The 13757-nt window shown below is 43.9% G+C and overlaps 1 protein-coding gene across 3 annotated transcripts in view; it reads left to right on the plus strand.

Moving 5' to 3' along the window:
• Wwc1 (WW and C2 domain containing 1) overlaps positions 1–13757 on the plus strand; it is a 173330-nt gene that overhangs the window by 100580 nt on the left and 58993 nt on the right. For all 3 annotated transcript variants that reach the window (XM_029562089.1, XM_008830152.3, XM_029562088.1), the window contains exons 4-5: positions 6609–6685; positions 7834–7913. In XM_029562089.1, the coding sequence (XP_029417949.1) occupies positions 6609–6685; positions 7834–7913 (157 nt within the window). The remainder of the gene's footprint in view (positions 1–6608; positions 6686–7833; positions 7914–13757) is intronic.

The following is a 13757-nucleotide window of genomic DNA, read 5'->3' on the forward strand; positions in this document are numbered from 1 at the left end:
GGATGGATGAGATTGAAGAAGGAGCAGCCGTATGATTCAGAGGCTACAAAGCAGATGGAACCCTACTCAGGTGACCTGAGAGAAGATGGGTAGATATGAGATCACAGTGGGGGACTATGTAGAACTCAATGCCTAGTGCTGCGGCAGTTGTTTCTGGAACCGGGAGTGAAGAAGGTCTCAAAGAGTTGCTTTTGAGACAGACCATCAGACCACCTCCCAAATCGGTACAGCCAGGCAACTGTCCATTAGAGCCTGGAAAAAGAACAGAAATACATATCGGAGTCAGTTACACAGTCTCTAGGCTAGAAGGTTAGAAAATCACAGGCAAGGTCAAAGCCAGAGTGCACCATGCTAAAACGTAATATGTGAGCATGGACACAGGGTTTAGAGACCTCAAAGCTCATGTTCCATTGATGCCCAGAATTGTGAGGGCAGTCATCTGCTAGGCTAGATACAAATCTAGGAGACCTGGCCGGAAAGATCTAAGGAGACCAGATGTGGAGACATGAATATTGAGAATTCCTAGGTGAAACAGCCAGCAAAGTAATGGATGATGCAGTGCAGCATTGAGTGCATGAACCCTCATCTTCAGCATGTGCAGGCAGCTGAGCCTTTAGATAGCCTGTAACAGGAAAAATAGAGACTGACTGGTGTGCAGGGGAGGCCTTGGAGGAAGCAGGAGGTCATGAGAAGAAAATCTCAATAGAAGCTCCATAGCTGTGAGCTATGAAAGTGACAGAACTAGGAAGCCACATTGTAAACAACATTATAGACGACGAAGCCTGCCGAGACCAACTCAAGGGTGTGGACATTAAAACATGGTCACAGGAATAACAACTCTGTCAGAAGACCAGAAAATAAAACTGAGGGAATCTTGGAAGCAGGGCAAAAATACAGTGAGATTGGAGATTGGAAGTGAGAGGGGAAAATGCAACATTGGTCCAGAAAATGTATTTGAAATAAAAATGTGCAGGGTAAAATTAAGAAACAGAGAAAGAAACATCCATGAAATAATTCAAAGAATTTTCCCAGAACCGAAGGAGGGTTTTTAGATTGGAAAGGTTCACTGAGTACCCAACACAGTGGATGAAAGTCAACACACACCTGGGAACAACCCAACATTCTGCAGGCTTCCAGAAAGAGAAAAAGGTAAAAGAGAAATGATCAGGACTCAAGGTAGCTCCAGATTCTCACCAGTCAGACAGGAAACCTAAAAGACAGATGAAATGCCTTCGAAGGTTTTTTTTTGGTCTTTTTGTGACAGGGTCTCCCCGTAGCCCGAGGTGTCCTGGAATTCACTATTTCGACCAGGCTGGCCTTGAACTCACAGAGATCCGCCTGCCTCTGCCTCCCAAGTGCTGGGACTACAGGCATGCGCCACCACGCCCAGCAACAAAGTGAGTTCTGCAAAATTATGTCTAAGTGTAGGAAAGAATAAAGATATTTTGAGACATACAGGATTTTAAAGTTTGTTTCCTTCCCGTCTCCTTTCTAGGAAGCAGTTAGAAGTGATGTTCTACAAAAATGACGGGGTAGTACAAACAGGGATACCTGGAATGCAGGAAGGAAGAGAAGGGTGAGGAGGAGGAGGGGTGAGGGGTGAGTGGGTAACATGAAGCAGAGAGCCCTCAGCTCACACAGAAGCAGAATACGTACTGGTCCGCTTTTCAGCACGAGGTGTACTGCCTGTACACCAACGAAGGGAATCTGAATACCTGGTGGCATGTGAGGTGGCATTAGTGCTATATTTGTAGAAACTAAGTAAACATAAAAATGACAATTATTAACTCTAGGGGAGAAAACGAAAGTGCTTTAAAAAAACGGACAAGGAAAGTCCGCTGCTCACTCTGTTGTGAAGCATGTTTACAGTGTAAAAAAAGTATAGACACTGAAGATTGCTTTCACCAAAAGTATGGTGTGTCGGGAGTATGCACTGGTGAGAGAGGGGTAACTGTGTGGTGTGTGACAGGGAAAGCAGAGAAGCTAAGTTATCCTCCTCCAGAGGGAGAAATGAGTAAATAATGCCTAAAACCAAATAGACGGGCACCAATGCTTGTGTAGGATTAGAGACAGAGGTAGATACTCAAGGTGTTGCAAAGCGCTGGGAGTGGTACTCTGTGATAGAGTGCGCGCCAGCATGCATGAATCCCTTGAGTTTGATTCCCAGAACGGGGCAGAGAAAGGAGGGCAGAGGGAGTAGCTAAGCACATTAAAATTGGTTGCATTTTCAGGTATTAGTTACAGCAACAGGCACTCTGGAAAGCGCTTAAATTTTTTTATGTGGTGAATATTTTGTTTGCATGTATGTAAGCACACCTATGTGTGCAGTGGCCACAGAGGCCAGAAGAGGGCATTGGATCCCCTAGAACTGGAGTTACAGAAGGTTGTTAGCTGCCATGTGGGTGCTGAGAACTGCATCCAGATCCTCTGCAAGAACAGCCAGTGCTCTTAACTGCTGAGCCATCTCTCCAGTCCCTCCATAAGTAACTTTAATAAAAACTAAAGATCAAATGGTTATGTCAGTGGAACAGGACTGTCTTTGGGCTATGAAATTCTTTTTGTGGAAGGCAGTGGAGGGGTGTGCACACACAGTGGGAGGAAGCTGGTCATATGTGTCTTGATTGTTGAATATTTGAATGTGTTTCTTTTGTGAAAGCTTGCCAAACTGTATACATATAACTTGCGTGCTCTCACGAACCCCTTTTAAGAGTCTTACTATGTAGCCCTGGCTCACCTTGAATTTTCAGCAGTCCTCCTGCATCAGCCTCCTGAGTGCTGGGATTACAGAGTATGTTTCTATGCCTGGTTTAGAAAGACCTTTTTCTTTTTTTTTTTTTTTTTTTAACTTCAATAAAAAAATTTACAGGGCTGGAGAGATAGTTCAGAGGTTAAGAGCACTAGCTGCTCTTGCAGAGGATCCAGGTCTGATTCCCAGCACCCACATGGAGGCTACTAATCATCTGTAACTCCAGTTCCAGGTGATCTGACACCCTCTTCTGACCTCCAATGCACTTACACACATGCAGGCAATACACACATACACAAAATAAAAATAATAAAATATATTTTTTTAAATTTTTAATTGTATGTGTATGCGTGTATTGCCTGCATGTAGGTAAGTGCACCCGTGTCGTGCAATGCCTGTGGAGGTCAGAAGAGGCTGTCGGATCCCCTGGGACTGGAGTTATAGACAGTTGATAGATGCCATGTGGGTGTTGGGATTTGAACCCGGGTCTTCTGCAATAATAACCAGTGTTCTTAACCACTGAGCCATCTCTCCAGCCCCAAAATAATAAAATTTAAAAAAATATATATTTTATTTACTACCTTTATTTTATGTGTATGAGTGTATTGCCTGCACGTGTGTGAGTGCACCCATGTCATGCAATGCCGCAGAGGTCAGAAGAGGGCTTCGGATACCCCTGGAACTGGAGTTAAGGACAGTTTGTAGCTGCCATGTGGGTGCTGGGAACCGAACCTGGGTCCTCTGCAAGAGCAGTCAATGCTCTTAACCGCTGAGCCATCTCTCCAGCCCCAATAAAATATTTTTAAAAATAAAAAATGTTATTCTTTATCCAACAAATATGTACCAGGAGGTATTGCACTTTCAGCAACTTTGTGTATAAATTGTGCACTTCATAATAATGTTCTAGAGAATAAGAATTCAAGTCTCTGGCTGCCCCGTTGTTGGGAATCTTTTTTTGGCTTCCTTTGCTTTTAGAATTTCTGAGCATGCCCAAAGGCTTTTATAATTTCATAGCCCAAAGACAGTCTTGGTCCACTGACATAAATCATTTGATCTTTAGCACTATCCCCAGCACTATCCCCAGCATAGTCATGAGGGTGAGCAGGACAGGTGCTCAGAAAAGGTAACACCCAATGACCTTTCTGCATCCTGTTTCTATGCTGACAGCTCCTAGGCTTTTCACTGTGTCCTTACCATCCACCAAGAGTAACAGATCCTGTGAGCCACCTTAAAATACTGTTAAGCGCATATTTAGAGAAATTACCGTGTTCCAGCTCTGTCCAGCTGGCTCCCTCCCAGAGACCCCCACGTCCAATAAAGACTGAAAGCGTTGGAGGACAAGAGGTGAAAATCTCAACGTCCCTGATCCAGCTCAAAGGCCAGGAGACCCTCCCCACCCAGGTGTCAGCCCTGCTTGTCTCTTCCCGTAAACCCCAGACCCCATCATCCTACTGATCCTTGTAAGCGCTGCAGGAGCACACAGCTGCGTATCGTTGCCTCCTCTGTTCTGACGCAGAGCTGTTTTCTCATTTCTCAAACTTTAACCTTCTTCACGTACTTCAAAGGCCTACTAAACTATTTCAACTAAATCTAAATATGAGCCTCCTTCTCCCTTCATGACTGCCAGTTTATTTCCAGACACAGAAAGTTTCCAGCAATCTCCAAATAAGCTCCTCTATCCTCAGAAAGATCCTGGTTTCAGTATGGTTGCCCACTGCAAGTGAAAGGACAGAACCTCGGAAGTAGGAGGGGACACGAGCTAGCCCTGCTGGTGTGATTCAGGACATACCTTTCTGGTCTCCCTACCAAGAAAAACTCCTTTTTTCTGCAGTGCAGGGTGTTTATCTTAGGCATTTCCTATCTGGTCATGTTCTTCTCTCTGTCTCACTGGGCAGGAAGCTCAGAGCTGGGGTTTTTATGACTCTAGTTTGGTTAGGAAGTAGGAACTTGGGGTGTGCTGATTTTCTTTTGTCTTACTTTCTTCCTTTACAAAGTATGTCACACAGTGTTGTGTTCATTTTCATAAGTCATAAAATTCATCTGAAGACATAAATACTATTAAGCTGCAGGAAGATTCTAACAATTGATAGAACTGCAGATGAACGTAAGAAGACAACTTTGGGAAAAGATAATTGTGCTGGGGTGCTATGATTATGGATAATTTATTTTCCTCTCAAATGTATATTAATATAAAAATTAAGTTTTTAGCATCTTTATTAGAAACATAGATGTTCATGTTAGAAAATATGAAAAAAGGACTAAAAATGCAGAGAGGAAAATCAGTATCATTTTTTATCATCCTCCCCTCTAGATATCAGTGGGTTTTGTTTAAAATATTTTATTTTTTTATTTTCTGTGTGTGAGTATATTGCCTGCATGTATATCAGTGCACCCGTGTTGTGAGGTCAGAAGAGGGTGTTGGATCCCCTGGAACTGGAGTTACAGATGATTGTTAGCCACCACGTGGATCCTGGAAACCAAACTCGGGGCCTCTGCAAGAGCAGCCAGTACTCCTAACCACCGAGTCATCTCTCCAGCCCGTTTGTTTTTTTAAAATTTATTTATTTTTATGTATATGAGTGTTTGCATATTTGTATGTGCACCACATGTGTGTCTGGTGCCTGCAGAGGCCAGAAGAGAGCCTCAGATCCCCTATTTATAGATGGTTGTTAGCCATCATGTGGGTGTTGGGAGTTGAACCCAGGTCCTCTGCAAGAGCAGCCAGGGCTCTTAACCACTGAGCCATCTCTCCATCCCCTAAATATAAATGTTAACTGAGGGTCTCACACATGCTAGGCAGGCAACTAAGCTATAGCCCCAAAACCCAGTCTTTTTAGAGGTGTGTATATCAGTTTGTAAACTGTATATTTTCTTAAGTTATTCTGTCACAGATTCGAGGCCTCTTTGGGTTACAGAAAAAGTTCAAGGCCAGCCGTGGATGTAGATGCATGGGAAAACATTTGCCTGGCTTGTGTAAGGCCCTGCGTTCAATCTCAAACATGCACATGTGCGCGCGCACACACACACACACACACACACACACACAGACGTACATTATCTAATTGGGTGAAGCCTGGTGCCTCTTGCTGTGACAGTTCTCCAAATTGCATACAGGAGAAGCTTCTGCCTCACTCATCTCACATACTTATCCATCCTAGATACATTTCTGGAGTGTCTCCCTTTCTGCTTTATTAAATAAAATCATCTTTTGAAATCTAATCTTTCCTAGTTTCCGAAATGAAAGAAGTTTTAAGGATGAATGGTTGTGATGTTAGGAACTCATGAGTATATTTATAATACATTTAAGATAATTTTTTTGTGTATTTTATCACAATAAAAAAGAATTAGAAAAGCAAAGCAAAACAACTTTTGGTTTTCAGAACCTTTGAGGTTTCAAAATTCTAGATAAGTGATCACAGGCCAATACTTGGATGAATACCTACCCTTCCGATTCTGATGGTGCAATTTAAAAATAAGGTATGAAAGTTTTCTGTACCTTATTTTCCTCTACAACACAAAGCTATGACAACATCTTCATGTTAGAAAATAAATGTTTAAATTGCTTCTTTAAAAAGAAATTTTTAAAAAAGTTATTCTGTATATTTTTTTGTAAGCTGGTTTTTGTGGAACCATAAATTCCAGATATTTTCATTTATCACTTAGTAGCTTTCTACATCATCATTTTAAATTATGTTGTATCATCCACATTTTCTGTCTACCATGTTTATTTAACAAATCCCTCTTTGTTGGACATTTAGGTTATTCCATTTTAGGTCTTTCCGAGCTTATTTAGATGGTCAAATCAGCCAGCTTCACTGTGCTGTGCTGCTTTAATTGAAGTTCTTATTTTCCTTCCCTGCAGTGGTCTCTGGCTCATCATCCAGTTCTAAGTATGACCCTGAGATCCTGAAAGCTGAAATTGCCACTGCAAAATCCCGGGTAAGGACCTTCACAGTGACCACAGAAGTCACTGACCGCTTTCCAGACCCATGGCAGTTCGTGCTAACAAGGTCCCCCGTAGTAACAGTAGTAGATGTAATTGTTGTATTAATAATTGTAATAACAGCTGCCATTTCACAGGCCATCATCCTATGCCAGGCACAATACTGGCTTCTTCAGCTCATATCCTTGCAATAAATCCCTTAAAGTGGCTCCTGCCATTATCTGCATTTTAAAGCCCCTGCCTAAGGAAACCAGAGTCATCTTCCAGCAGAGGTTGTAGGACAGTGTCCTCTTACCAGCTACTCAAGAATTGTTGCCTTCCATTTACTGAGACAGAAATTAAGACACAGTGGTTAAGTGGCCTGTTATGGTAAAGTAAGTATTTTGAACATTGGTTTAGTTCCAGTCCAAGTATCTTTCACAGTCTCAGAGGCCTGCAAGAAAACATAAATGGAAACATGGCTGAGGCCAGGAGGGAGTACTAGGGACTAGGATTCGAATCCTGAGGCTGAGGGCAAATGTGCCTTGGCTCTAGCCTACTGTACCTGTACTGGACCATGAGCCCTGCATCATTAGGTGTTTTTGGAAGGAACTGTGTTTCTAGGCTTAGTATATGGAATCTCTCAGTATCTCTCATTTGAACATCTGACAGTGCTCTGCAGGTCAAGCAAGGTTTCCTGCAGGTGCAATCTGGCTCTTGGCCATGTCTTACCTCTAAAGTTGCTCCATTGCCTCTCACCTCCGTGCAAAGCACCCTCAGATACATCACCTGCTTTAGGTTGTGTGTGACCCAGGTATTTCCCGTTGTCCCTACCCGGAGTAGGAGAGAAAGGCAGTGGCTGGAGAAAGGTCTCATAGCTAAGAAATAGGAGGGCTCAGCTCTATCGCAGCATCAGTCAGCTCCCAACTACTTCCTGTTTCCTTGGACTAGGGACTAGCTAGTAGCACCTACAAATGGGATGCTGAAGGAATGGAAGTAGTACAGACACAAGACCGAAGGGAGGGTACTGTGACTTATGGAGCCCAACAGTTATGGGTGACTCATTATGTAGTATCAGCGGGGTGGAGGGGTTTTGGGCTCCCCTTCCCAGCCTATAGCTCCATGTCCACCTCTGATTCCTATGTCTTATCTTCTGCCTATCCAGGTCAACAAGCTGAAGAGAGAGATGGTCCATCTGCAGCATGAGCTACAGTTCAAAGAGCGTGGCTTTCAGACTCTGAAGAAGTAAGTCCACCCTGCATGGAAAGCATGGGGCCAGTCTCCATCCCGTGTCCCAGAATGCTCTCTGCCCCCTCTCCATCTGTCCATTTCCTTCTTTCTCAAGTTCTTTTCCACTGGCATTTACTGAAGATACCATCACCGAAAGGATGGAGGTAAACAGAGTTATTTCAAACCATGGAGCTTTTGTCATCGTCTGAATTCCTAAAACCATTAAGGCCTGTTCTATTTAGCTGTGTCTTATTCCCCAGTCCGAGAAGCAAGCGTTAGGCATTTCTGTGCATGTCTCACCTCCTCTGATAAACCACTAAACTCTCACACATATATACAAAGCAAACCCTTTATTCCCATAGCCACTACTTCACTGGGCACTCCATTGAGGAGTTTGCTCTTTCAGCAGCAAACCCATTACTAGAGAAGCATGCATTGTACCATGTCCCTCGTGGGTGGCGTAAAGAGCTTCCAGCATCACACCAAACAGATGCGTGCCATTTTCATTTTTAGAAGCAGGCTAGCAGCTAAGCAAGTGATACTGCTCTTTATTTCTCAAGCACCGTGTTAACAGTTGTTATGACAGTGAAGATTTGTTGAGCCTTTGCTGTATGCCTGGAAACCCTCAGTGCTCCTGCATGAGGACACTCATCTGACTGACACTCATCTGACACTCATCTGACACTCATCTGACTCCTTTTGGATTTATGGCAATCCAGAAGGAATGTTCTTTAATCCTATTATGTAGATGAGGAAACTGAGTCACATACCAAGTGCTTGGTAAATGTCAGCCTGTTGTTATAATTAACCATAATGTGTAACCATTTTGTTTTGTTTTGGAAGTTTTGTTTGTTTTTGTTTTTTAGATAAGGTCTCATTTTGTAGCTCAGGCTGGCCTCAAACTTGCTGTGAATTACAATGTTAGCCACCATACCTGACGCAACTAAGGCTTAGTCTTTCTTTTTTCTTTTTTAAAGATTTATTTTATTTTTATTGTTATTTGTCATTTTTGTTTGTTTTTTGTTTGTTTTGAGACAGGGTCTCCATATAGCACCAGCTGGCCTGGAACTCACTGTGTAGACTACGCTGGCCTTTATCTCTCTGAGATCCACCAGCCTCTGCCTCCCAAGTGCTGGGATATCAGGCATATGCCATGACGACCTATTTTATTTTTTGAATGTGTGTATGTATATCTGTGTGTCTGTGCGTGTGTGTGTGTGTGTGTGTGTGTCTTTGTGTGTCTTTGTGTGTCTGTGTGCAGGTGCTCACGGAGGCCAGAAGTGTCAGATTCCCTGGACCTGGAATTATATGGGGGTGCTAAGAATCGAACTCAGGTCCTCTGGAAGAGTATTACCCACTGAACCATTTCTCCTACCTCCTAAGGCTTATTCTTGAATTATATGCAAGGTGTCTGTGACTTCCTCAGTGAACATTATAAAGGTTACCTGGCAACCCTCACAGAGTCACCAGGAAGGTTATCCGAATTCCTGAATTCCTGTCTTCAAAGAGACTGCTCAGAATCCTGGGGAGGTTATACCCATCTGGATAACAGTCCCTAAATTCATTTGCTTTTTCTTTCCCCCTGACCACACTTTTTTATTATCCTCCTCAGTGAGCACTGCACACAGCCTTGGGACATGTGGATGAGTCCTGTTATAACTACATGAACTATGGCCACTAGTTGAGGGTCAGTTGATTCTTCTTCATACCTTCCTATCCCACAGCCCTCACCACCTGGGGAGCTTCTAGGAATTCAGCATAACACAGGGTGTAAAAAACTATGAGCCAAGGTGGCACAAGGCAGTAATCCCAGCACTTAGGAAGGTGAGGCGTTCAAGGCCAGGTAGGGCTACAGAGCAAAACCCCGTCCCAAAATAAAACAACAAAAGAAAGTATGACCTGCCCGGGACATAGCTCAACAGAGAGTACTTGCCTAGCATTCACAAGGACCTAGGTTCAATCCCCAGCCCTGGAAAAAAGATTCTACAAAATGGCCCTATATTATATTATAAATTGTGTCAAATGTTTTTCTTTTTAAAATATCTATCTTCTTAAATGTGTTTTATACACACACACACACACACACACACACACGCACACAATTTATATGTGCATATTTGCCAGTCCTATCTTTCAAACCAGATTCTGACCTAATTCATGGAAGGGTTTGCTTTATGCTTCTCTGTAGTCTTTAGTGAACACCAGAGACAATTCAGAGTAATAGTGTGAACAGAGACAGACCCTCCCACTTTAGACCTGTTAAAGCAAAGCGCTGGCCTCTGTGCTCCAGTTGATCAGCTTATTTATATGTGCAAATTTGCCAGTCCTATCTTTCAAACCAGATTCTGACCTAATTCATGGAAGGGTTTGCTTTATGCTTCTCTGTAGTCTTTAGTGAACACCAGAGACAATTCAGAGTAATAGTGTGAACAGAGACAGACCCTCCCACTTTAGACCTGTTAAAGCAAAGCGCTGGCCTCTGTGCTCCAGTTGATCAGCTTTGGTGCCTAGTTTAAGATTGTTCTTTCTGGGGTTGGAGAAATGGCTCAGCGGTTAAGAGCACTGACTGCTCTTGCAGAGAACCCAGGTTCAATTCCCAGCACCCATATGGTGGCTACAAACCCTTCTTAACTCCAGTTCCAGGGGAATCTGAAGCCCCCTTCTGACCTCCGTGGCATTGCACGACATGGGTGCACTCACATACATGCAAGCAATACACTCATACACATAAAATAAAAATAATAAAAGACTGTCCTTTCCCCCTCCTCAAGAGCTCTGCTTAGAATATGTTCCATTATTCTCTGAGCCTCCACAAACCTGTTTAACCACTTTGTTGCCCTGTAGCAGCATTGCAAATTCTTGTCCTTTGGTAAGCTGATAGTGGAATCCCAAAGATAAGCCTCCTTTCCCCTTCCTCTGTGGGTTTGATAGCTGGCCCAGATAAGACTCCTCTGTAGCAGCTGGCCATCCACAGTCCTCAACCAGTCCAGGCTGGAAGAAGACATTCGCTCCAATACACACCCTGGCAGAGAGGAATATAGCTCAAAACCTGTCGGGTTCAAATCCCAGTGCCTGGAACCTTGAAAAAATGACTTAGCCTTTCTGAGTTTCAATTTCTTCATCTGAAAAGTCCATAGTTGTAGGGATTGAGTTGGAAAATCCCTGTCTAGCACATAAAAGAGGAGCCTGGCACTGAGGAACTGAGTGGGAGGGTGGGAAAGGACCCCTAGCTAGTTTTCTTGGACTTGGGAGGGACCATCTACCCCAAGCTTGCTGCTGTGTTGGAGAGCCCCCATTATATCAGCCACCTCATTTCATTCTACCTCAACAAGAGCGGCTTTTGTTCTGCCCCGTGTTATTGATGAAGGCACTGACAAGGTTGAAAATATGCCCAAGGCCCTCTAGCTAGCAACGGTCATCTTTGGGACTGAAACCCAGGAGTTTAGAGGGTTTGTTTTAATTTCTAAGAAACATTTTATTTATTGTATTTATTTTTATTTTATTTGTATGAGTATTTGCCTGTATGTAAATGCACCATGTATGTGCAATGCCCTGCAGAGGCCAGAAGGGGGTGTCAGATCCCCTGGAACTAGAATTATAGATGGTTGTTAGCTGCCATGTGGGTGCTGGGAATCAAACCTTGGTCCTCTGGAAGAACAGCAAATATTCTTAACTGCTAAGCCATCTCTCCAGCCCCAGTTTGTTTTAATTTTTAAAATGCAATTATTTGTTGTTTTGGTGCCAGGGATGGAAGCCAAGGGCCTTATATATGCCAGGCAAATATTCTAACCACTGAGATACACATCTAGCCTTTATTCTGTTACGTTATTGTTTTGATGCCCAAGAATTGAACCCAGAACCTCTCACATGTTAAGCATGTACTCTACCCCCCAGCCACACCCCCCAATCCAGGACTATTATTTGTTATTTCATTTTCGTGGTGCTTGAGGAACTACTGGATTTTATAGTTCATATCTCAGTGCTTATTTTATAAACATCATTCCTGATAACACTCTCCCCATACCCAAAAAGCATAAGGCCCATTCCATCTCTCTTGGAACCACTTTTCTTCAGGTCTGATAAGAGACAGCTCATGCATTCCTCATCTCTTAGCCTTCTGTGTTTGTAGAACCTGGGGTGTTGAACCTCATCCCTCAGGGGTAATTTTGGGAGCTTTCAGAGTGACATCGACAAATGTCATGTTCATGGTTAGAGGCCGACGTACTGGTCTGCTTCCTGAGAGCATATGCATTTGCCTCCATGATAAGGAGGACCAGCTAAGGTGTGTTGAGTAGCTATGTGTAAGAATCCATGAGCTTGATTCATAGTCAGCAATAAGACTTTTTTAAAAGGGTGAAAAACTTCAGAGGATGAAGGAAACCTCAAGCTCTCAAGGGCAGAGAAAAAGAAAAATCAAAAGCATAGTGTGGGGCTTTGGCCTGTGGCTCTCTTGACAGCGCCCCGCCCGCCCCCATGAACAGGAAGGAGTTGAGACAGCCAGCTGCTTTGGCAGGGCCAAGGCTGGGTCCCTTCTGTGCCCCACAGGAGCCCCTGTGCCCAGAGTTATCTGGATAAGACAAGAGAACCTGCTGCTGTGAGAGCCTGTGCCCAGCATCTAAGGCTACTGGGCATGCAGAATCCCCCAAAGGCCTGAGAGAAAGGACAGCTGCATAATTTGGAAATCCTAAAGCACATCTCCCCCGCACCCCCATCACAACTTTTCTTTCCCTTTACAAAAAAAAAAGATTCATTCACTGAGTGTATAATGGTGACCCTTTGTTCTTCCCCATCCCCTCCCCACCCAAGCTTCACCCCAAGTGTTCCTCCCAGAGCTGCTCTATGGAGCCAAATTCCAGAGGCCGGGTTGCTAAGGGGCCTGAAGAGATCAGGTAGAGCTCTGTGCAGCCCAGCACACAAACTGCTCTGTTCATCCTGCTGGGGATTCAGAGCCATTCTTGGCTCTGTTGGCAGAGGAGAGCCGGGCCCAGCCACCGAACCCTCACACCTGCTCTAGCATGCAGCAACCCTGCATCTACCACCCGATGGCCATTCAGAGCAGGGTCACCTGGCATCCCAGTTCCTCCCTCTGGGGACTTTTCTATGGTGCATCTTTGGCAGAAATGTGTGGAAAAATGCTCCTTAGATTAATTTTTCAGACTAAATTTAAGTCCAATCTTAGACCTGGCAGGCTTCCCTCAGCCCTCAAAAGGAATAGACAAGCCATTTTTAGTGAGAGACACAATTGGGGCTTTGTTTTCTCCATGGAAGCTAAAGTAAGTGCAGGGGGCTGTGTGGGGACCTCTCCCTGCTGCCCTCTCTTCCCCTCTGAGCCTTGCACCAGGATAGAAACCTGCTCAGTTCCTCCTCCCCTCCTCCTAGTGAGTCCTGACTTAGGCTATTTTTAGCCCAGGACAATTTGGCCTATGGCAGGAAACCAGAGAGGAATGCCTGCGAGGATTTCTCAGCCTGGAATAATGGGTTTGTGGTGTTCCCTCTGACTCTTAAACTTCCTTTTCTCCACCCTCCACTGAAGCCTGGGCCTGCCTTTGATGATAGTGTGAAATGGTTAAGTGGGCCTGCTCTCAGAACTTTCTCAGCACCCTAGCCCTTCTCCTCCAGATCCCCAACCCTCCACCTTCTCCAGTTTACTTAGATCTTCAGTAAACTGCCTTGGGACCTTAGGGCTTAGCTTAGACATAGATACAGCTCTTGCTTAGTGTGTTTAAGGCCCTGGATTTGATTTCAACACTGCAAGAGAAAAAAGAAAACAAATAAATATTCAGTTTTTTTTTTTTTTTCTTTAAATAACCTTTCCTTCCATCAAACAAACCTATATATAGGGTCTGGATAAGCCAATAA

This window comes from Nannospalax galili, unplaced genomic scaffold, assembly GCF_000622305.1.
Source record: "Nannospalax galili isolate Female #2095 unplaced genomic scaffold, S.galili_v1.0 scaffold1154, whole genome shotgun sequence".
In the NCBI taxonomy this organism is placed as follows: domain Eukaryota; kingdom Metazoa; phylum Chordata; class Mammalia; order Rodentia; family Spalacidae; genus Nannospalax; species Nannospalax galili.